Raw genomic sequence first — 25,707 nt, forward strand, 5'->3', positions numbered from 1 at the left:
ATGATAACTCGTACACACGATCGGACATTCCAACAACAAAATCCATAGATTTTTTTCCGATGGATGTTGGCTCAAACTTGTCTTGCATACACACGGTCACACAAATCTTGTCGGAAATCCAAACGCCTACACACGGTCGGAATCTCCGACAACAAGCTCCCATCGAACATTTTCCGTTGGAAAATCCGACCGTGTGTACGGGACATTACAGGAGTGAATTTCCCTTCCTAGGGGTAGATTTCCTCTCACTTCCTGTTGTCTCCCTCCGTTTGTAAGCAGGAGCCATTTTGTAAGTCAGATGTTTGTAACTAGGGGACCGCCTGTATTTAGTAAGAAGCATGGAGAGTTTTCTGAAGTTGTAATTTTTTGTCAAAATTTTTGGGAAAACTAAGAAAATAAATAAAATATATATTTTTTTTTTTTGTCACAAATTCTTTTACTGTACCATACTGTCCTCAGTGAGATGTAAATCATTTTTGTATTCATACATCAATTTCATGGTTTCCCCAAACAGTAACATTCAAGGCATTCCTTGATTGATACAGTTGTGCTCTCAATTGAACTGTCAAGCCATCAAATGGCTGGTGTCATAACAAATCAAATGTGAAGCACCCTTGCAACTGAGGATTAAACTGAGGTTAAAATTGCAGCTTTGTTTAGTTATAAGCTCAATGTTACTTACGTTTGGACCAAACCTTGGCTGTTTGAGCATTTTGGGTGTTCAGCATGGACAAATTTGACAGCTACTGACTGTCAATGGTTGCTAAAGAAGCAGTGGGTGTTTGAACCTGCTGCGTTCTTACAAATCATTGACATCACCCTGCTCATTCGCTTACATGGATGTGAATCCCCAACCACGGAAGCAAATAGGTGGGGGTTGGAGTGGTTACCTTATTGCCTAAAAATAGATACTTGACCATATTTGGACAGTGATGTCATCACTTTTCCTGCCCCTTCCATTTTATAGCTGTCATTCAGCAATGTCTAGCATCAGGATCGGCTGTGGCTACCTGGGTGCCAGGTAGTCATTTTTTTTTTGTGAGCCAAAGAGTGGCGAGCATTGGGATTGATGATAGATTTACAAGTTGCAGTTTTTGGGGGATTTTCTAAATAAATGACTTGTTAAATGTTTGGGTGTCTTTATTTTCAGGAAACATATTTTTTTTTTGTGCAGGAGTACTATGTAACCCATACTCATTCCTGTGGTTGGAGAGATATCTGGGGGTCCCTAAATTGTTAAAGGGGGCTTCCAGATTCCAATAAGCCTCTTGCCCACAGACCCCCCCACTCCCACCTGCCAGGGTTGTGGGGAAGAGGTTGTTGTCCTCATCAGCATGGGGCCAAAGCACTTTGCTGGGGGGGGCTAGTAGGGTTCAGGAGTGGGGGGCTGCATGCTCCCCTCTTTCCTGGCCAGCCAGAGAGCGCATGGATTAAGGGCCTGGCATTGATTTTTAGAGGGATTTCATACTTTTTTTTAATGGAGACCCACCCCCCTTAAAATCTACACCAGACCACCCCCCCCCCCCATGCTATTTTTGATACCCTATGCCTATTAGCACAGATAAACATTTTTAATTTGTCAGATTCTCAGAGCCCTGCTCAAACCAAACCCAGGGCAGTTCAGCTCGTTACTTATTTAGTTCCACTTGAACTTTTTGGTTGAAGTTTCATTTTCACTGGACTCTAAAAAATACAGTCACTTTTTGAAAATAAAAACCTTATTCTGATTAGTAATGAGCTTGACATCAGTCATAACTAGAAGTTAGCAGTTATTTATGGGTCAATAATCTGTGGGCAGCTGCACATCGGATATACAAAAATGGACGGGGACGTGACATCTTTAACTTAAATTTGGCACATGGCCATATTAGGTCAATGATGTCATAAACATCTATTCCCTTTTGTATACATGCAGCTGAAGGGTAGGGAATCTCCCGCCCACAGCTCATTGGCACAGAACAGCTAATTACGAATACAAGCTCATCCCTAATCCTGATGTGTTAGATTTGTGTAATAAGCTAATGTTCTGAAACACCATAGTTTAAATTAAAAATTGACTGCATATTTGAAAATTATTAGCTATACTTGTAAGTAACTAAAACACAGTACCTGCAGAAAAGGGCATGAAGGCATCACTCTTCTTAAAAGTGCCATCCTTATTTAGGAAATGTCCAGGGTCAAATTTATCAGGGTTTTTGAAGTGTTTGGGATCCTTCAAGACAGAAGTTAAGACTGGAAAAACCAAAGTTCCCTAAAATGTTTTAAAAAGTAAATTAGTTAACTGGAAACAGATATAGGCAAGCATTAAGGAAGCCTTAAAATGAAGGGAGTGTATAAGGTTTGGAAGGAAAGCTGACTATAGTTTGGATATGACCTTAGCAGAAGAAAATAAATGACCTTAAAGTCTAACTCTGGGTTCAACAGGAAAAATAACTTGCAGTGGGGCCCCTCCACACTCCAAGGGTTAAATGCTTGCAAGGTCTGGGGGGGTTGCAGAATAGGCAGTGTTACTTACATGGTGGCCAGTTCCAGTGCTGTCTTCCTCTCCCCTAAAGCTCTAGTATGTGGATGGAACCTCTGCTTTATTACTTACAATGCAAGGTTAATTCTGCGTTGTTTATGGTGGGGTGCAAGCATGCAACTGTGGCAGCTACAGAGGAGACTGTGATGGACTGGTTGCAAGGAATGTGGGAATTTACTAAAGCAGAAAATTGGTAAGTAAGTAATACAGTCTCTTCTTCAACCCCTAGACTTAATGAGCATTTTACCCTTACAGTAAGGGAGAACCCACTAAAAGAATACAGAGTACAAAGCTCCCTATGAGTGGCTGGTGTTTTCCGGATATGCGACAGGAAGTCCCTGTCTCACAGCCAAAACCCAGCACTGTGTACTGTATGTGGATGAAGCTATATACAATGCATACAGTGCTCAGAGCCAGTGCAGCACTTAGTGAAGGAAATAGTTCATTTGGACCAGCTTGGTCCAAACAAACTATTTAAATTCATAGGAAACCTGGAGAACAGCTTTAAAGGCTAAATTCATCTTTTCCAGAAAATAGCATATATAGTCAAAGGGCCCCAGTAGAAAAACTGCAACTTTGTAGAACCTTCATGAAGTTTATTGTCATAACTGTAGGCCCATTAGGTACCCCTGGGAGCCTGGTCAAAATCAAGAAGGTCAGATGGGGCTTTTTTAAATGTGGAAGGGGACGCTTCCTGATTACGCTGTGAAGACGAAACATACGTTGAGACGCATCCCGGTCACGTTACTTCCAGCCAGTTCCGGTTTCTGTTTCACCACGGTGGTGGAACACACCCCGATCAATACAGCGTGAGTGGGACAGCTATTCCTTCCATCTACCTGGTGACAGATGCTTTATACCTCCAGTGCCGAGGAAAGGCACCTACCAATGTAAGCGGCCATTTGGCTCATGTTTTCAAAATATTTTTTAATTAAACTGTATCACGCTATGGTCCTGTTTTTGTATTTTTCTAATTGCTACTGCGGTGTAGTATTAGCAAGATTCCAGCCACATCTCCTCTGATATATCAGCAAGATCACAGATCCACATTTAAAAAAGCCCCATCTGATCTTCTTTTTAGTTAAAGAGGTCATGGTGGTCTGGTGAGTAGGAATTACACTCACATCCACCGGGTTGATCTCTCGTGAAGTTTGCCATTGGTGATGGTGTAAAGATTGAAGTTGCATCACAAAAGAATTATGGGCTTTTGTTTTTTGATGAAATATTGGTTTTAATTAAATATTTAAAATCACTATTTTAGCACTAAATCAGTAATTAATCATTAATTATTATTTAGCTAAGCACCATGCACTTAATCTGTATATGCACAAAATTTAGTGCAATCTACTAAGTTCACAGCTCCCCTATTATTATATACCCCATAGTTTCTTAATAGCAAGGAGGCAATAACTAGTGCCTTTGGTGTGCAGAGGCATTACTATTACAAATACAGCTGATCCTTCACTTTAGTATGCAACAAAGAAAAGGAAAAACAGTTTTGTATGCACTATTGTTAGTGCTGGCACCGAAATGACCCATGTGAAGGTAGGAAGATAATGTACCTCCTGGCCTATCGTTCTAAAGGAGACACTTCACATACATTCACTATCAGACTTAGGTCTGATGGAATGACATACTAGATAGACAGACAAAACACAGACACATCTCAAACCATTTTGAAACTCTGAGAAGAGCACCTTTGGAATGTGATATCCTCTAAAAGTGGTGTCCTTGCTGGCTGCATGGGGTACTCCTGCTGGTACAATATCGGCAAATCTCTGCATCTCATGAATAACGGCATCTGTATATGGCATCTTACTCTTGTCCTCCACTGATGGACAGCGATCACTGCCTATTACATTGTCAATCTCTTTATGGATCCTCTCTGAAGAACACAAGAGAAGAGAGTAAAAAATGTAAGCTTTTGTTACATCTGTATTTATTCCTTTATATGATATCAGTGATATTCATACATTGGAAATCATTTGTGTGTGTTTTGTCACATGTAGCAAAGCCTACTAACATGAATGAACCCCCAAAGGTGATGTCACACAATATATTTTTATATTTTAAATGTATAATGTTTTTCCCAAGTTAAGTTATTCTGCTTCATTTTAAAGCAGGCTCAATAGGAATCACTCTCCCCTGTCACACAAGCATAGGAATTGTTTTTAGACAACGCTATAGGCGGAATTTTCTTTTTGTCATGGTTATGCAATAGAGTTTTGTCTGTCAGCTTACCTGTCTTCATGTGTTCATCTCTAAAGACCAGCTGACTCTCACCTGACTGATTTTATAACCTCTCCTCTAAGCATGGCCCCACCCCAGGCCCTATCAGGGAACCCTATATTAACCTGTGCACTGCAAGCCAGCAGTGCTGATCAACCATTGTGTGTTAGCTTTCGTGTGTACTTGCTGTGTTTCCTGCATCTGATTCCAGTTACCGACTTTGGCCTGTTCTATTCCTGTCTGCTTGTGACCCTGACCTTTGGCGTGTCCCCGACTATCCCTGTTTGCCTGTGACCCTGAACCTTGGCGTGAACTCTGTTGTCCTTGTCTGTTTGTGGCCCCGACCTTGGCTTATTCACTTACCATCCCTATCCTCCTGTTTCCTACTGTGGGTGTGAGCTGGGGGACCCTGGGGGTCGTGACCTGGAGCCAGTTGCAGCCCAGTCCATCCTCACCACTAGAGGCTCTGGTGAACACCTGCTGGCTCTTAGACTCCACGACCCAGGGAATCTTACGCTCTAACCCCGGTGGGATCCATGCTGGTGTTCCAGCGGCCCTGCCTTCCTTACCACCCTGACTCCCATCCGCAGCAGTCAGCCGTAGGGTCCACTACCTTGTGGTGCACTCCTGATCCCTACAGTGTGCATCTGTCACCTAGTCTCAAGGTGACCTGACAGCCATGCATTTGTTGAAAGATAAGGGATGAATTTCTAAGCAGTTCCAGGTAAAAAGTAAAAATGTTCAGTGGGTTTAGTAAACAAAACAACAATGCTGAAGCTAGGAAGTCCCCTCATTTTCACCCTAATCGGACTACTATGTAATCTTCTGCAGCATTCTGTATACATACACAGATCCATAGAGGGTCATTTTAGAGCTTTTTACTAGGAGCCTTTGCTGTGTAACTTCCTCACACCACTTCAGTTATCAGGAATTATTGTTGGCATAATTATCATTCATGGGACTCCATCTAAATTTGACCCCCTAGTGAGTGACACCCGGCTATGTCAATTAGTACAATGGTGTAATTGATCAATAAATAGGAAATCTGGCAAGAATTCTGTTAATATAGTCAGTAAACTACTAAAGACTAGTACTATGAATAGAAGTTGCCAAAGGAGAGCAGCAGTGTATGGAGTTCACTTTGAACCCCTGTATACTGCTGCTCTGGTCCACAGCACTGCTCTGTCAGACAGAGTCCAAGTACACCTACCCACCACCCAGGATCACAGAGGGGTTGAGGAAACTGAGCTGCTATGGATTGTGGGAAAGACAGAGCCTGCTGGGAGGAAAAAAGGGGGGGGGGTATGGGAAAAGAGGTAAGGTAAGTACGAGGTTAAATGTGGTCACTCCTTCACTCCCGCATGAAAGATTACTGGGAAGGAAAATCGCCAGGTCACCGTTTGTTGCGAAGAGAAATAGTTCTGGGTGAATTGCAAAGCATTCCAATAAAAACATATTTTCAGATGCTGCTCCTTTTTTATAGCAGCTGTAAGTTCCTCCATCAGTTGGATTCAATTGGTCACAGAGAACCATTGTCCCATTGAGGTGTGCATTTCCACTTTTGAGGTATACATACCTTGGCCACATTTTTTAAATGAACTAAGAGTGACTTCTAGGTATTGGAGTTACCTGTAAATGTAACAGAAGCGCCTCAAGTCCATTCTCAATATGTACATCAGTAACTTCAGACACTACTTTCTGGACATTTTCCCAAAACGGGCATATTAATCGGCAATTCCAAAAAACATGGAGCAAAGTCCCAAGTGTTGTTGAAGTGGAAGGAATATGATGAATGGTTTTCAAAATGTTTTACAAATAGATACTGTATGTTAAAAGTGAGTCAATACTTTGTAGAATCACCTTTCGCTGCAATTACAGCTGCAAGTCTTTTTGGGTATGTCTTTACCAGCTTTACACATCTAGGAGAGTGACATTTTTGCCCATTCTTCTTTGCAAAATAGCTCAAGCTCTGTCAGATTGGATGGATAGTGTCTGTGAACAGCAATTTTCAACTCTCGACACAGATTCAATTGGATTTAGGGCTGGATTTTGACTGGGCCATTCTAACACATGAATATGCTTTTATCTAAACCAGGGATATGCAATTAGTGGACCTCCAGATGTTGCAAAACTACAAGTCCCATCATTCCTCTGCCTTTGGGTGTCATGCTTGTGGCTGTCAGAGTCTTGCTATGCCTCATGGGACTTGTAGCTCTGCAACAGCTGGAGGTCCGCTAATTGCATATCCCTGATCTAAACCATTCCATTGTAGCTGTGGATGTATGTTTAGGGTCGTGTCCTGCTGGAAGGGGAACCTGCATCCCAGTCTCAAGTAATTTGCAGTCTAACAGGTTTTCTTCTAAGATTGCCCTGTATTTGGCTCCATCCATCTTCCCATTAACTCTGACTAGCTTCCTTGTCCCTGCTGAAGAAAAGCATCCCACAACATGATGCTGCCACCATCATGTTTTCACGATGAAACGCGTAGCATCTTATTTATACATTTTTGCTGTGTCCCCCACATGGCTTCTTGCAAATTGACTTCTTTTGGCTTTTCTTCAACAATGGCATGCCACTCTTCCATAAAGGCCAGATTTGTGGAGTGCCCAACAAATAGTTGTTGTGACAGACCCCGGTCCTCAACAGGACTATGTCCGCCGTAAATGCTTTCTTTGTCCAGAACCAGCACTATCCAAGACCCCTTAGCCCACAACTCAATGTAGGGTGAAAAACATCAAACTCAGGTACACAGGTATACACTCAGGGAACAACTCCCCCCTCCCTTTGATTCAGGGCAGGGTAACCTGTCCAATCAGCAGGGAGAGTTGCTGGGGGAATTTGCCCCTCACCTCTCCACCCTGCCCCCAGTCCACATGCCAGGAACACAAATACAAAACATCCATCCCATAATACATTTCTTCTAAGGCAGACAGACACAACAGAACAATGGAACACTGCCACACCCCAAATAATCCCAGCAAACAGTCCACAACAGCATGAGCCAATATACAATATATACATATGCACAACATTCCAGTGTGGCTATACAGCCAGTCTGACTAGCACAGATAAGACTGGGGTTCTCGGTCACCCTGTGCCCCTAATGGACACAGGATAATTTACACATAGGAGGGGCTGAGGGAGCTGGACACGGAGTTTCCAGAGCTCTCCAAGGTAAGCTGGATTCCACAAGCCCCCCACCCAAAGTGACTCCCATTACACATCTCCCCTTTCGGCAGGGGACTAACACAGGAGGAGACCCCAGATGGGTTGACTCCAAAGTTAGTCAGTAGTTCCAGTCCCCCAATGCCGGTATCCACACAGTACCCCAAATAATTTGTCCCACACATAGCATTACTCACTCTGCCTCTCACATAGAACATATCCACCACTGGGGAGAAGTGTGGACTGGCCCTTCTCCCTGGAGTCCTTTCAGCCACTGGAGAGAAGACAGGGTGACTGGGCTCACTCCGTCATGCTGTTGGGGATCTGGGCTGACTGCCCAGCATCCCTGGGGTATACAAGTGTAGACTGTAGTCCCATCCACTTTTACTAGATGAAAATCCCCCAGTGCTTGCAAAGAAAGGCTGACATCCTCCTGTCTCAGTGCCGGACCGTTTTCTGGGGTTGTGTTAGTGGAGACCGAAGTCCCATCCACTACCACAGGAACTCCATCTTCTGTTATGTCATCTGCTCTGGCTAAATGTTGGGGAGGGAGGCCGACTGCCCCGGCTCCCTGGAACTCCACAGTTGTTGCTAGTGCTGGGCAGAGGTTGGTAGCACTCTGCTCTGTTGCCAACACTTTTGCTGGGTTTCTGTTAGTGGAGACCACAGGCCCATCCACCAACACCAGATCAAGCTGCAGTTGTGAGGTGCCGATTGCATCCTCTCCTTGGATCCTGATCTGCTGCTTGGAAGTGACCGCCACCTCCTCTCCCTGGGCCTCCAGAACTGCCACAGGTGTGGGACAGAGGTCTTGGACCCTCTGTCCGGTTGCCAGCGCTTCAGCTGGGTTGGTGTCATCATTCTGGGGCGCCATTAGCTGCTGGAATTCCCTTTCTCTGGTATTGTCTCCCAGGTGCACAAACCCTTGTTGGGGAGGGGGGGGGATGGCTGATTCCCCTCCCTGCATTTCTGAAATCCACTGGGGAAGAGGAACCATCACCTTCTCACCTTGGGCCTCAGAAACTGCCACGGGTGTAGAGCCGGGGTCTGCAGTACTCTGTCCTGCTGCCAGTACTTCTGCTGGGGGTTCGCTAGGTGGTTCCTCCTCTACAGAAAAGTCAACTAAATCCCTAGTCTCTGAAATTGCTGAAAATCCAGAGCACGTGCTGGCGACACTTGGGCCCAGTGACAGCACTTGAGCAGGTGACGTATAATCTATAACATCCTCTTATGAAAAGTCCATTAAGTCCATACATTCTGTAATCTGTGGCTGGAGAGATGAGCCGACTACTCCATCTCCCGTATCCTCATCCGGGTGCTGAACAGACGCATTCCCCCATCCAAGAGCGTCCCGTGCAGAAACAGGATCGTCAAGGTCAGTTAGCACTTGCTGCATCCGCCATAAGAGCTCTGCTTCCATATCTGGAGGTGGAGGTGAGCAATGCACTCTGTTACTCTACCTCATTGCCAACACTGCAGCTGTGATTTTAGGACTGTCAGCTGGTACTTCTGCATAGTCCCAGGCAAAGAAAGCCCCACTGAGTAGAATCTAGCAGCTGTCTGTAGGTGATCTCAAGCTCCCATTCCTGAATGGCAAGAAACTCCAAATCATTCTGTGCCTAAAGCACTTCTGAGACATTCAATCTTCGCTCTCTGAAATCCATGATTTCCTCTAAACGCCACTCCAGATCACTCCTGAAGTCAGGGTCCTTGGACAGCCTCCAGTACAATAGTCCCAGGCCACCATAGTCAAAGCCTTCCGTGGAGCTGTCATCCGCTGTCCATGGGCACATTAGGGCTATATACCACTGGAGGGCTCTGTAGCTCTCGTCCAACCGCATCTCTGCCCGGATCAGCCTGCTTAACTCAGCTGTCCACTCCTGGTTTGGTTGTTCCCCCGATAGCAGAATTCGCACTTCATACTGTGACCAGTACCTTACATGGACGGAGGGGAGACTTTCCCTGGTGGTTCTGCTCGTGAGATAGCGCTTTCTTCCAGAGTTGTAGGCGGACAGAATCATACCATCTCAGCAGGACCTGCACTGATACTGGTCCTCTGTGCTATATCGGCATCTCTCGCAACCTCTTTTGGAATTCCTCTTCCATGATGGCTGGAATCTGTGCCTCTCCTTTCCTGCTATCCGGACCTTGGATCCAGGTGGTGGTTTGGATGTATTCGCAGCAAGGAAGCATGATCCCACTGCTGCCAACCAATTGAGATGGACCCCATCCTCAACAGGACTATGTCCGCCGTAAATGCTTCTTTTGTCCAGAACCAGCACTGTCCAAGACCCCTTAGCTCACCCAATCATTAGCTGTAACTCAATGTAGGGTGAAAAACATCAAACTCTTTATTCAAACACAGGTACACAGGTATACACTCAGGGAAAAACTCCCCCCTTCCTTTTGATTCAGGGCAGGGTAAACTATCCAATCAGTAGGGAGAGTTGTTGGTGGAATTCACCCCTCCCCTCTCACCCTGCCCCCAGTCCACATGCCCCCAGTCCACATGCCAGTAACACAAATACAAAACATCCATCCTATAATACATTTTTCCTAAGGCAGACAGACACAGACAGAATAATGGGACACTGCCACACCCCAAACGATCCCAGCAAACAGTCCACAACAGACAATATATACCTATATACAACATTCCAGTTGGCTGTACAGCGAGTCCGACTAGCTCAGATCAGACTGGGGTTCTCGGTCACCTTGTGCCCCTAATGGACACAGGGTGATTTACACATAGGGGGGGCTGGGGGAGCTGGACATAGAGTTTCCAGAGCTCTCCAAGGTAAGTTAGGTTCCACAAGCCCCCCACCCAAAGTAACTCCCATCACAGTTGTCCTGCGGACAAATTCTCCTACCTGAGCTGTGGATCTCTGCAGCTCCTCTAGAGTTACCATTTAGTTAGGGATATCAGAGTAAAGGGGCTGAATACAAATGCACGCTACACTTTTCAAATATTGATTTGTAAAAAAAATGAAAATAATTTATAATTTTCATTCCACTTCACAATTATGTGCCACTTTGTGTTAGTCTATCACATAAAATCCCAATAAAATACATTTACTTTTTGATTGTAACATGACAAAATGTGGAAAAATTCAAGGGGTATGAATAGTTTTTCAAGGCATTGTATGTCTGTTGCCAAAGTTACCTGAAACACAAGGCTAGCAGCAAGCTCCCTCTCCTGAACCATACCAGGCCACATGTCCTTAACATGCGGGGGTGTGTGCTTTGCTCTGCCCCCCCACCCTATAGCACTTTGTGCTCATGTCCCCATGTTGATGGGGACAAGGGTCTCATCCCCACAACCGTGACCAGTGGTTGGGGGGGTCTGAAAGAGGGGGCTTATCAGAATCTGCAAACCCCCTTTAACAAAGGGGGCCCCCAGATCCTGGCCCCCTCCTATGTGAATGAGTATTGGGTACATAATATCGGGTACAAAGTACCCCTACCCATTCACCAAAAAAGTGTCAAACAGTAATAAAAACAAGAGACAAGTTTTTGACAATTCCTTTTTAAAAAAATAAAAAATAGTGTCCCTCGATGTAAATCCATCATCAATCACGATGCCCGTCGACCCGAAAAAAAAATCTGCTCCCGCCTTTGACATTTCTTATAGGATGTAAGGGGCGAGGCCACCTAGCCACGTCACTCTGGGGCACCGCCCCCTTCTGATGTCACATGCTCAGCATGCACCTGTCTGGGACATCAAAAGGGGCGGTACCACCGTTTGATGAGGCCAGTCGGCCCCGCCACTTACCAATAAAAGAAATGTCAAAGCAGAGGAGGAGCGTTTTTTATTTTTTTTTTATTTTGCAGATTGGTCATGGATTTACATCGAGGGACACTATTTTTTTATTAAAGGAATGTGTTTGTTATGTTTGTCACTTTTTGATACTTTTTTGGTGAATGGGTACTCATTCACATAGGGAGGTGAGCGGGATATGGGGGATTCCGGATTCTGAAAAGTCCCCTGCCCGCAGACCCCGACAACCACAGCCCAGGGTTGTCAGGAAGAAATCCTTGTCCCCATTAACATGGGGACAAGGTGCTTTGGGGGGCAGAGTTCCCCCCTTTCTTGACCTGCCAGGCTGCATGCTCATATAAGATTCTGGTATGGATTTTGGGGGGGACCCCACGTAATTTTTTTCTTTATTTTTTCAATAGCCGTGTGTCGGCAATTGCAACTGCGAGTCATTTTAAAAAGGGATTTGACTTGGTTTTTTTTTTTTAGAAATTAAATTTTTGCTGCAGCATGTTTTATGCATGCTACAGATGCGCCACTTTACAAGCACATTAATAGGACCCTCCAGGCACTATATTTAAAGGATCTTTTCATTTTTATTGTTGCACTTTAAGCATTAAGTTAAATTTAATTAAAATCACTGCTCCTGAAAAAATTATTTTGAAAAACATTTTTTATTGATACATGTCCCCCAGGGCAGTACCCAGACCCCCATACCCCTTTTTTTGGCTAATCACTTGCATATAGGCCTTCAAAATGGGCACTTTTGATTTTCCCTGTTCAGCTCTCATAGACTTCAATGGGGTTCGCCATACGGGTTAGAACATTTCCCCTGTTTGGGAGTTCTGCTGCGTACTGACCCTTGTCAATTGTGAAGTGAATTGTGAATTGTGAATTTCCACAAAAGCAGCCCATCGTCTCAGAGACCATGGTGTCATGACATCGTCTGACCCCTGCCGAGCAGAGGGTCGAGGGATGGAGTTTCCCAGAGTCAGTAAGTGGGGCGGCTCTGTTGGAACCAAAGTTTATAAAGGTGTCAGTTACAGTAGAAGTATTGTGAGACAACTAGGCATCTATTATCAGAAGAACTCTGCTGGAGGTAGAAAGAGGCAAAACAAAAAACATTCAAACAACAAACTTCTGTTCCTATAGGACATACACCTGGGGGGCCTGCCAGTGGCCAAGGTGTAGGTAACACCATATGAAAACACAGAGCTGAGCAACTGCTATTCCCCTGTTGGTTGGACATGCATTCTGCAAGTCGCCTTAGTAGGTGTCAGGGTTGGGCTCAGCCCTTCCTTCTCTGAGCTGGCTGCTCAGCTGTCGGCTAATTGCCAGCTCCTATCTCTCCACAGTGATTCACCTGTTGATGATATCCTGCTCGTCAGTCCTGCCTACATAACCACTTGACCACTGGGCACATAAACCCCCTTCTTAACCAGACCAATTTTCAGCTTTCGGTGCTCTCACACTTTGAATGCCAATTACTCAGTCATGCAACACTGTACCCATATGAAATTTTTTTCCTTTTTTTATACAAATAGAGCTTTCTTTTGGTGGTATTTAATCACCACTGGGTTTTTCATTTTTTTGTGCTATAAATGAAAAAAGACCAAAAATTCTGTAAAAAGATACATTTTTCTTTGCCTCTGTTATAAAATGTTGCAAATTAGTAATTTTCCATAATAAATTTTGGCCAAATTTTATACTGCTACATATCTTTGTAAAAATAATCCAAATTGGTGTACATTATTTGGTCTTTGTAAAAGTTATAGAGTCTATAAGCTATGGTGCCAATCACTGAAAATTGATCACACCTGAAGTACTGATGGCCTAGCTCATTTCTTGAGACCCTAATAAGCCAGGACAGTACAAATACCCCCCAAATGACCCTTTTTTGGAAAGTAGACATTAAAAGGTATTTAGAAAGAGGCATGGTGAGTTTTTTGAAGTTGTAATTTTTTCCCACAATGCTTTGCAAAATCAAGATTTTTTTTCTTTTTTCACAAAAGTGTCATATTATCAGGTTATTTCTCACACACAGCATATGCATACCACAAATTACACCCCTAAAGACATTCTACTACCCCTCCTGGGTACAGCGATACAACATGTGTGAGACTTTTACACAGCGTGGCCACATACAGAGGCCAAACATGTAGGGAGCGCCATCAGGTGTTCTAGGAGCATAAATGACACATTTTTGAACATGTCATTTTTTTCTACAAATTTTTTGAAAATGTGGAAAGAAAATGAAAACGCATTTTTTTTTTTTACACAAAGTTGTCCATTTCTAACACATAGCGTGTACATACCAAAAATTACACCCCAAAATAGATTTTCCTACTCCTCCTGAGTATAACGATACCACATCTGTGAAACTTTTACACAGCCTGGCCACATACAGAGGTCCAACATGCAGGGAGCACCATCAGGCATTGTAGGGGCATAAATTTCAAATCTAATTTGACTACCTATTACACTTTGAGGCACTGTAGTGGTATGGATGAGCCGTGGATGGGGATGGCTAAGTGTCAGGGCTGGCTCAGCCCTTCCTTCTCTGAGTTGGCCGCTCAGCTGTCGGCTAATTGCCAGCTCTCATCTCTCTCCAGAGTTACCCAGGGGGAATGCTCCTGGGTCTCATCCTCAGACGTACATGCCCCTGCCCTCCTCCGTAATTTCCATAGATGTTTTCCCCTCAAGCCCGGTGGTCCTCCGAGGGGGAGGAGTCATTGAGGAGGGGGTACTGTCAGGGCTGGCTCAGCCCTTCCTTCTCTGAGCTGGCCGCTCAGCTGTCGGCTAATTTCCAGCTCTCATCTCTCTCCACAGTTACCCTGCTGTTCCTGATCCTGCTCGTCTGACCTGCCTACTTAAAGGCTTAAAGCTGTCCAGCTCACTTTATCTCTGCCTTCGCCTTGGTCACATCACAAGAAACCATCGCCTGCGTTCCTGTTTAAGACTGGCTTTGCTGACATCCCTTCTGGCTCCTTATCCTGCTTGATGTTCCTCTACTTGGATCCCTGACTTCTGGCCTGGCTGATTACCCGATCTGGTTACTGAACTCTGGCTTGGCTGATTACCCGATCCGGTTACTGGACTCTGGCTTGGCTGACTACCCGATCCGGTTACTGGACTCTGGCTATGCTTTGACTATGCTTACTCACTTTTACCTTTTTATTTTTATTAATAAACAAGTGTTATTTTACTGTACTTCTGTCTCTGTATAGTTCATGGTTTCTGACAGTAGGCGAAGGCCATGAATTCAGAAGATACAGTCAATCCACTTGGTAATATTTTTTCCAGATTGGATGAGCAAGATCACTGCATGGATCAGTTTGCCATGGCGTTACAAATGCTCCTGAATCGCACGGTTCACCTGGAATCCCCCACTGTGGCTGCTACAGGTACAACCTGAGTTGCAGGCTGTCCATGTTGCTGTGCCAGTCTCTGTGCAGGCATCTGCCTTGAGTATTACCTCTATAAGAGGTATGTCTGGTTCCACCCCGCTTCCCCAGCGATTTGGGGGAGATCCAGTTCAATGCAGAGGGTTTCTCAACCAAGTTGAAATATACTTTGAGATGCTGCCCCAGGTGTTTCCCACAGACAGAAGCAAAGTAGGGTTTGTGATATCTTTGCTTTCTGAGAGAGCCTTGGCCTGGGCTAACCCTCTATGGGAAAAACCTGTTGTCTTGAGTTACCCTGTGTTTGTGGCCTCCTTGAAAAGGGTAGTTGACGTTCCTGCACGCTCCGCTTCTGCTGCCAAGTGCCTCATGTCCATCGAACAGGGTACGAGAATTGTTGCCGACTACGTGATTGAGTTCCATACTCTGGCAGCAAAGGTTGCTTGGAACAATGAAGCCCTCGTGGCTGCTTTTTCTCATTTTCTCATAATCTCTCGGATTCCATCAAGGATGAGATAGCAGCCCGAGATATACCCACTGAGCTGGAGAGCTTGATCTTGTTTGCCATCCTCATTGACTCCAGCCTCAGAGAAAAACTTTCTTTTCTGGAGCGCTTGCGGAAGCCTCCTGTACGTTTGCCTCTGAGCTTTGCAGTCCAACCCGTGCCTCCCTCACCTCCCATGCCTCCTGGTACCGAGTCGGTACTTGGGCTTCACGCGTCTCTCGGCGGATGAGAGAGCCTTTAGGAGGAGGGAGAGATTGTGCCTTTATTGTGGCCAGGCAGGTCACTTTTTGAAGTCTTGTCCTACCCGTCCTGGGAACACCCGAACCTTGAGGTCCTGTCATGGACAGACCTTAGGTGGCGTTGTGTTGTCCCCAGTTATCCAGAAATAAAAGCCCCTGGTTTCGGTCACCCTTTCTTGGGCTAAGTCGTCTACCGTGATACAGGCTCTAATTGACTCTGGGGCTGCAGGCCTGTTCATTGATGCTGCCTTTGTGTCAAAACACTTGATTCCACTGCAGCTGCGTGACACTCAACTTGCCATTCATGCTCTTGATGGGAGACCTCTACAGCCTGACCATGTGACTCATGAGACGGTTTTGTTGTCCATGGCCGTAGGGGAGCTTCGCCATGAGATAATCCAATTCTAAGTTATTTCCTCGCCTAAGTTTCCGCTGGTTATTGGTTATCCTTGGTTACAGAGGCACAACCCCTCTTTTGATTGGCTCCATGCTGAGGTTCTGTCCTGGTCACCACAATGCAGTGAGACATGCTTACAGAAGGTAGCCAAGGTCCTGTGCACCTCTTCACTCTCCTCCCTGCCAGAGGAGTACCGTGATTTTAGCGATGTCTTTGACAAAGGTCAAGCCGGTAGTTTGCCTCCACACTGGCCATATGATTGTGCAATTGACCTTCAACCTGGTGCCCTACCCCCTCGTGACCGGGTTTACCCTTTGTCGGTCTTGGAGTATAAAGCCATGGAGGAGTATGTTGCAGACGCACTTTCTCGAGGTTTCATCCGCAAATCCTCGTCTCCTGCTGGTGCCGGTTTCTTCTTTGTAAAGAAGAGCAGCGGTGAACTGAGACCTTGTATTGATTATAGGGGTCTCAATCGTTTCACGATTAAGAATGCCTACCCAATTCCATTGATTACTGAGTTATTTGACCGCCTCAAGGGAGCAACTGTTTTCACAAAGCTTGATATGAGAGGGGCTTACACTCTCATGAGGATTAAGGAGGGCGACGAGTGGAAAACTGCGTTTAATACCAGAACAGGCCATTATGAGTACCTTGTAATGCCTTTTGACCTTTGTAACGCCCTAGAAGTTTTCCAGGAATTTATTAACGATATCCTCCAAGATTTGTTGCAGTTATGTGTGGTGGTTTATCTTGATGATATCCTCATATTTTCCAAGTCCCTGGAGAGCCACCACACAGATGTCTGTCATGTGCTTCAGAAACAAAGAGAGAACCATCTCTATTGTAAACTGGAGAAGTGCGAGCTCCATCGCGAACAGGTTAAATTCCTGGGCTATGTCATTTCCACTGCTGGTTTTTAGATGGACACAGAGAAACTTTCGGCAGTCCTACAGTGGCCTCAACTCAGGGGTTTATGTCCTCTGTAGCGTTTCCTGGGTTTTGCCAACTATTATCAGAAGTTTAGTCCTAACTTCACATCTCTGGTCAAGCCCCTGACTGATTTGACCAGAAAGGACGATAACCCACAGAGTTGGTCTCCGGAGTCCATTAAGGTCTTTGAGAGTCTCAATGCTGCTTTTGTTTCTGCTCCTGTGTTGGCACATCCTGATCCTACGTTACCTTTTATCCTTGAGGCTGATGCTTCTGAGACTGGTGTTGGCGCCCTTCTGTCTCAACGTCCCACCTCTGAGAGTGCTATGCATCCTTGTGGCTACTTTTCCAAGAAATTGTCACCTACCGAGTGCAATTATGAGATTGGTGACAGAGAGCTGTTGGCGATCATTTTAGCCCTGAAAGAATGGAGACATCTCCTCGAAGGTACCACTGTGCCGGTTCCCATTCTTACTGACCATAAGAATCTCACATTCTTGTCTGAGGCTAAATGCCTCTCTCCCAGAAGGGCGCGATGGGCTCTTTTCTTGTCAAGTTTCAATTACATTGTCTCATTCTTACTCGGTACTCCGAGTATCGATGCTCCTCCTGAGAAACCTTATGACCGTTGCTTTGTCCCAGAGTGTCTCCGTACTGCCGTGCTCCAGACTTACCATTCTACCAAGGCAGCTGGCCACCCTGGGAAGAATCAACTTGTTTGGGCCATTTCCCAACAATTCTGGTGGCCTAGTCTACGTGCTGATGTAACTGCCTTTGCAGCTGCCTGTTCCGTGTGTGCTCAGAGTAGTACTCCACGACACCTTCCAGTGGGCCTCCTACAACCCATACCCAATGGAGAGAGGCCCTGGACCCACCTGTCTATGGATTTCATTGTGGAGTTGCCCAACTCCCAAGGCAACACTGTTATCCTTATGGTGGTTGACCGGTTCTCAAAGATGTGTCATTGTATTCCACTTAAAAAGTTGCCTACTTCTAAGGAACTGGGTCCCATTTTTGCTCGGGAGATCTTTCGCTTACATGGGCTACCCAAGGTGATTGTCTCGGACAGGGGCAGTCAGTTTGTCTCCCAGTTCTGGCGAGCCTTTTGTGCACAGTTGGGAAATCAGCTTGCTTTCTCCTCTACGTATCACCCGCAGTCTAATGGGGCCACAGAGTGAGCCAATCAGTCCTTGGAGCAATTCCTACGTTGCTATATTTCTGACCATCTTAACAACTGGTCAGACCTATTACCATGAGCAGAGTTTGCTCACAACAGTGCCTTGAATTCTGCTTCCTCTTGTCTCCGTTTATGAATTATGGTTTCCAACCTTCCATGGATCCCTGACTTCTGGCCTGGCTGATTACCCGATCTGGTTACTGAACTCTGGCTTGGCTGATTACCCGATCCGGTTACTGGACTCTGGCTTGGCTGACTGCCCGATCCGGTTACTGGACGCTGGTTATGCTTTGACTACGCTTACTCTATTTACCTTTTTATTTTTATTAATAAACAAGTGCGATTTTACTGTACTTCTGTCTCTGGTTCATGGTTTCTGACACTAAGCATGGTTGAGCTATGATTGTGTATGGCTAAGTATGGATGGGATGGCTGAGTGGGTACAGATGGGATGGCTGGGTATAGCGGAGTATGGCTGGGTATGGCTGAGTGTGGATGGGATGGCTGAGTATGGCTGGGTATGGATGGGATGGCTGGGTTGGGTATTGCTGAGGCTGGGTATTGCTGAGTATGGATAGATGAGTATTGCTGAGTATGGATGGATGGATGAGTATTGCAGAGGATGGATGAGTATGGATTTATGGATAAGTATTCCTGAGCATGGATGAGTATGGATGGCTGAGCATGGATGGATGGATGAGTATTGCTGAGCATGGATGGATGGATTAGTATTGCTGAGTATGGATGGATGAGTATTGCTGAGCATGGATGAGTATGGATGAATGGATGAGTATGGATGAATGGATGAGTATTGCTGGGATGGATGAGTATTGATGGGATGGATGAGTATTGCTGAGGATGGATGGATAGATGAGTATTGATGAGTATTGCTGGGATGGATGAGTATTGATAGGATGGATGAGTATTGCTGGGATGGATGAGTATTGCTGGGATGGATGAGTATTGCTGGGATGGATGGGTATTGCTGGGATGGATGGGTATTGCTGGGATGGACGGGTATTGCTGGGATGGACGAGTATTGCTGGTATGGATGGATTAGTGCTGGAGTGGGCAGATATCAATGCTGTGGGCACTGCACATCCAGCCCACAGCGCTGCAGCACTTGATCTCTCCCCTCTCTGTACTGATCGGTACGAGGAGGGGAGAGAGGAACCGGACGTGATGCTGGTTTGTTTACATGTGATCGCTGTCATTTGATGGCCATTTACCGTGATCCGGAGGACCCGGCGGTCACGGATGTTCCCGGGTGCGCGCCTTGTCATGGCAGGCTTATAGTCAGAGCAGCAGGTGTCTCACTGTATCTGCTGCTTGTTCCTCAGCCTAATAGTGTGTGTGGGAGTCCCAACGCCCCAGTATTCCTGCTGTATTGGAGGTAAGCAGTGAGAGCTCTCGAAGAGTCTTAGCCACCCAACCCTCATATTTTAGTGAGAGATAGGAGTCTGTAAGAGATCTTCCTGGACCCATACAACCAAAAAAATGTTTAAATTCTGCTTTGACTGAACAGAGGAAGGTCTTAATAGCTACAAAAGTCTTGGGAGAATGTTCATTTTTAATGCTAGGTAGGTACACTTAACCGCCTTCCGACCTGCTTCCAGTGAGTTTGCACACCCATAGGAATGAAAAAAACATTTGAAGCAAAGAAAAGCCCATCAACACAGGCCCTTGTTCATCAGGCAGGTTGGATGGAATGGGAGTGTACCTTTAAAATGAGCACAGAGTGGCAGTCATCCTTACGGTTGTGCTAGGAACAGATGGTGTTACCTTGTATCTCAGGGTATTTGAGTAGAATCAGGAAGCCATATCTCAGGGTCATACTTGTTGTCTCAGTCCCAGCAAAGAACAGGTCATTTACTGTTCCTCGTAAGTTTTCATTATGGAATTCTGTTTTTGGGTTGTTCTGTTCCTGAAAAATATTTTCATAAAAATGTTAGCAGCCAAACACAACATACAGCTACTGCAATCCACATAAATTTAGTAAATAACTCTTTTTACTATCCAGTCCCCACTAATAATAAATTATTCTCCCACTTTGAAACATACTATTTTTTGATTTTCGTCTGCATATTTGTGGAGCATCAGAGTTGAAAGAAGCTTCTCCCCCTATTTCACCTCTTCCCAGGAGTTTGGACAGCTGCCATTTGGCAGAGGCACTGGACTAATCATGCAGCTTTTACTATAATGCTAACATAATAAGCAGGAATATATTTTACAGCTTCAAATGTCCTTAAAATGTGCAACAGAGCCACTGTATGTATACATTACAGTTTATATAATTTGGCACTTTAGTATTTCTTATAAACCATGCAGTAAAAACTAAATTATCCTTCAATTACATTCAAAAAGAGGTCAGACTCTAGACCAAGAAATGAAAACAAACTCACCTCTTCCATTTTAATGAGAAAGCAATCTATGAAGTCACGAGGGCAGTTTACATCCAGTGTTTCCTTATGACGTTCCACCCTATCCTGTAGAAACTCTTCAATCTTCTCAAAATAATAGAAAATTTTCTGGTGGGGGCCAGGGACATGGCTCATTAACTTTGGGAACATATTAAGAAGCTGAAACAAATTTGTAATTAAGGCATTAAATAATGATTAATAAATGACATACAATTTTTCATAATGCATTTAAAAAAAATACTGAACTTTATCACAACAGGTCTCCAATATTCTGAGTTTCCCTATCCCTTACTAACCTACAACTATCCTTTGAAAAAGTTCTCCAACAGATGCTGGGCTGGAACTCAAACTCTTTTGTATACATACAAGACATACTAGTCTTTAAAAGTCCTATTTTTAAACAGAGCAAGGGACTACTTTCCCCAGGGCATAATAGTGATTATTCCACTCTGTGTCTAAAGTTGACATTTAATTTATAGAATGCAGAGCATGTGTGAATTCTGTGGTGTACTATGGAGTGTTCTCTGCATAATGATATATAGAGAACACTAAGGTGTCGCATGACCTATCAAAATCATAGGACAGGATTCCGCCTTGCATTTTTTAATCTCAGTAGAGCTATGATTGCTTCACAATCCTGAAGCAACCTTTTTTGTTGGTCATGGTGGCCCAGGGGCATATCTACCGCAAGGCAAATAAGGTGTTTGCCTAAAATGGCATTTTTCAGGAGGGGAGGGTAGCCCCCAGGCAGAAGGGGCACTATGAGCATGGCCGTAGTGTCAGGGGTCACAATGGCGATCCTGCCCATGCTCAAGGGGACCCATGTGGCCTCCCTGTCACTTGGGTTTCCATTGACTCAGCAGGAGTTGCCAACCCCCAGCAAGCGTGCCGGACATCAACAAAGCCGACTGGAAGTGTGGCTGGCTACACAGGAGTGTCCCGTCTGCCAGCAGGCTGTGTCTGTAAAATATTCCAAACTCGGCTGTGTGCAGTTGGGGAGGAGCAGCACTGCTAAGAATCCTGCCAGCAATGACCCCTTCCTCTGCTCTGCTGAACCTTGTCCTCTGCTCACCTGACCATGTCTTCAGACCCACTCACCCCTGTCTTCTAACCTGCATAGCAAACAGAGACCCCACACAGCTACTAGAGACTCCACACAGCCACCAGAGACCCAGCATAGCCATCAGAGACCCCACATAACCATCAGAGACCCCAAATAGCCACTTGAGAAGAAAGGGGTGGGAAACATTTAGATGGGGGGGTGCCGATTTTAGTCTTGCCCAGGGCAGCACAAAACCAAAATACACCACTGTGGAGGCCATTGTCTCCCGTACAGAAGATGATGGCAAAGCCAAAATATTTGACTTGTCAAAGAGGTGAGGTGAACTCTTTCAAAGGGGAAATCTGTTTTGGTGACAACTAACAAGAAGGAATATTCCCTCTCTTTGTAGAAATGTTCTCTTAAACCTATACTTCCTGCCAGATTTCTGGAACGGGAAGTGGATTGGAATCTCCCTAATGGCAAACAAAAAGCAAAAAAAAAAAAAGTACTGTCAGGGATCCTAACTATTGCCTACTGTATCCAAAACTAAAAAGTTTGGCTTTACATACAATTAAGTAAGCCACAGCAGACTCCCTGCAATACCATGTTGCCATGTTAATGTTTTTAAATATACAAGTTAGTATGGGAATTATCTTATTCACCATTTTGCTGCCATTTTTTTGCATTTTTCTACACATAGTAAAATGCATATTTTAGGCCTGAGGATTACGTAAAAAACCCATAAAATATTATATATTTCTAAAAGCATAGACCCTATAGAGCCAAATAGTAGCAGTCAGTTTTTTTTTGTGCCACACGATATTAGCACAACTGTTTATCATCCTATCTTTTCAATGCAAAATACATTCAAATGAATTTAGTGTGCACAAGCACAATATAATGCCCAGACTTTTTTTTTTTGTGTTTTGTTGAAATCCAGTGTTTAAAGCAGTCAGTTTGCTTAATTAATCTATCAGTTCCTGTGCCCCGCAGGGGGTGGGAGATAAGGTTGATCTCGGCTGGAAGTGCAGATAGCACGGTGTCCTGTGGCTGGACAGGGCCAGATGTTGCCGCCCCGGGTGTTGTGTGCTAGTCTTGGCAGAGTTCAAAGTACAATATAATTTTCCTATGCTGTGATAAAGTGGAAGTCTTTTTCTGAGCTTTCCCCAGTGATGGACACAGGGGAACTGGTGTCTGGATGTCCCATGGGAAGGTGACTGGAGGGTGCTTAGAACTGCTGAGTCTGATGGATTGGTATGGACAGTGTGCAACTTTCTGGACCCTGGGACTACTGGGACATATAGTTCCATATCGTCTCTGTCTGCCCGGATCTCTGCCCTGTTCTTACTTACCCCTATCTGCCTGGATCTCTGCTCTGTTCTGGATTTAGATTTGTCTGCCCGGATCGCTGTCCTGTTCTGCACTTGCTCCTGTTTGCCTGGATCTCTGCCCTGTTCTGGACATAGCCCTGTTTACCCAGATCCCTGCCCTGTTCTGGACAAGCCCTTGCCTGCCTGGAACGCCACCCTGTTCTGGACTTAACCCTGTCTGCCCGGATCTCCGTCCCTGAGTGCGGGTTCCTCATTTCTGCTGGGCCACCCTATGTGGATTATCTGTGTGGTGTTACATTGCTACCAGTGGCAGCCCGTTCATTAGGGACACACGGGCGCTGCCCCCCTATCCATGCATTCGGCTCCCTGATCTACATGCAGGGCGCCGAATGCATGGATTCCAATCAGGGTTTTTCTTTTTTGAAGCACGTGATTAGAGCCAGAGGCTCTAATAGGCTTCAAAAAAGGGTGGGCTCAGGGCGTAGAGCACTGCGCTCGAAGCCCACATAGTTGTGTGACAATGGCGAATGAATATTTGCTATTGTATAACTGATTCTCCCCCCAGCCACCTGATTGGCCAAAAGGAGATCCGATCGGATTGGCCGCCAAGAGGAGGAGGGAGGAGACACTGGGGAAGTGAGGAAGCAGCCGCCCGCAGCACGGAGAAAAGCCACCGCCTGAAGCACTGGGGTAAGTGCGGGTCCCCGACTACTGACTGACCGACCCGGGGGGGAGGGGGTGCTGCCCGTGACCCCTGTGACTCGGAGGGGGGTGGCAGCAGGTGGATTGTTTGCCGCACCCCCCCAAAACAAACACCAGCCGCCACTGATTGCTACCCAGTGGACTATTTTGTTGTACTGTGTCTACACCGTTTTGCCCGTGTGCCAAGGACTTTAACTACTGATGTGCTAAACACTGCTCTGCCTGTGTGCCAAGGACTTTAACCTCGCTGTACAAAACACTGCTGTGCCCTGTGGACTATCACCCTTTTGTGGTCCCATATTGCTTTCCTGAGGAGCACTCTTCATTGGTGTGCCTTCTGTTTGCCCTGTGGACTACCTCCACTTTACTGTCCCATATTGCCGCCTTGAGGATCATTCTTCATTGCTGTTTCTATTGTGTGTTCTGTGGACTAATTCTCCTACTGTCTGTATCCGGATACCCGGAGTCCCCCAATAAACACCTGCACATCCAGTTTCTTGTGATTTGCCTCTGTGTACTCTCTCTCTGCACTCCTAGTTCGCCAAAGTAGCCATAGTTGTAATACAGGATGTAATTTAACTATGCCTGCCTTTGTTCATCTTTATTACATGGTGGATTGATGGAATTAGTAGTTTTCATATAAACAATATAGATATTTGGTCTTTCAGCTCACAAGAAGTGATTGATTATATATATATATATATATATATGCTCAAAATGTTTGGGGAGCGCAAACAAACTGAAAAAAAAAATCAATTGAAGCCTCACTGTGCCCATCAAAAGCAGCCACTGTACCATCAAACACAGCCACTGTACCATCAAACACAGCCACTGTACCATCAAACACAGCCACTGTGCCCATCAAATGCTCCCACTCTCATCAAATGCTCCCACTGTGCCCATCAAATGCTCCCACTGTGCCATCAAATGCTCCCACTGTGCCATCAAATGCTCCCACTGTGCCCATCGAATTCCGCCACTGTGCCCCCCTGCCCGCCACTTACCCTGTCTCGGTGGGGCAGCGGGTGATGGCGGCGAGCGGTTTCTTCCATGTCTTCAATGTCTTCTCCCGTCCCCTCCTCCCGTCCTCTATGATTGGATGCCTTATAGGCTATGGCTCTAATCAGGTGCTTCAAAAAAAAAAAAAATACCCTGCCACTGTAATTCAGGCGCCTAGCGCCCGAAAAGGGGCCGGGCACCTGAATAGGGGGTGGCAGCAGCGGCCAGGGATAGATGAATGAATCTATTGGTGATAGAAGGGTGGCTGGAGCGAGGGGGTGGCGGTGCCCGTGCTCCCTTATGGATGCACCGCCACTGCTGCAGTGATGGTTGTTCTTCTGGAAGGTTCTCCTCTCTCCACACAGAAATGCTGGAGCTCTGTCAGAGGGACCATCGGGTTCTTGGTCACCTCACTGACTAAGCCTCTTCTCCCCCAATCACTCAGTTTGGCCAGACAGCCCACTCTAGGAAGAGTCCTGATGGTTCCAAACTTCTTCCATTTACAGATGATGGAGGCCACTGTGCTCTTAGGAACCTTAAGTGCAGCAGAAATTTTTGCTGTAGCAATTTTTCTGTACCCTTACCCAGATCTGTGCCTCAATACAATCCTATCTCTGAGGTCTACAGGCAATTCCTTGGACTTCATGCCTTGGCTTTTGCTCTGATATGCACTGTTAACTGTGGGACCTTATATAGACAGGTGTGTGTCTTTCCAAATCATGTCCAATCAACTTAATTTACCACAGGTGGACTCCGATCAAGTTGTAGAAACATCTCAAGGATAATAAGTGGAAACAGGATGCACCTGAACCCACGTTTTTTTGAGTGGCATGGCAAAGGCTGTGAATACTTACGGTATGTACATGTGATTTTTTTTTTTTGTTTTTTATTT

At 45.5% G+C, this 25,707-nt stretch overlaps 1 protein-coding gene across 1 annotated transcript in view; it reads right to left on the reverse strand.

Annotated features, from left to right (window-relative positions):
• LOC141107707 (cytochrome P450 2H2-like) overlaps window positions 1-25,707 on the reverse strand; it is an 89,273-nt gene that overhangs the window by 13,750 nt on the left and 49,816 nt on the right. Inside the window, exons 5-8 of the mRNA XM_073598626.1 lie at window positions 20,724-20,900; window positions 20,104-20,245; window positions 4,219-4,406; window positions 2,110-2,251 (exon numbers count right to left, since the gene is read on the reverse strand). Coding sequence (XP_073454727.1) covers window positions 2,110-2,251; window positions 4,219-4,406; window positions 20,104-20,245; window positions 20,724-20,900 — 649 coding nt within the window. The remainder of the gene's footprint in view (window positions 1-2,109; window positions 2,252-4,218; window positions 4,407-20,103; window positions 20,246-20,723; window positions 20,901-25,707) is intronic.

The sequence above is a fragment of the Aquarana catesbeiana genome, linkage group LG09, assembly GCF_042186555.1.
Source record: "Aquarana catesbeiana isolate 2022-GZ linkage group LG09, ASM4218655v1, whole genome shotgun sequence".
Taxonomy (NCBI): domain Eukaryota; kingdom Metazoa; phylum Chordata; class Amphibia; order Anura; family Ranidae; genus Aquarana; species Aquarana catesbeiana.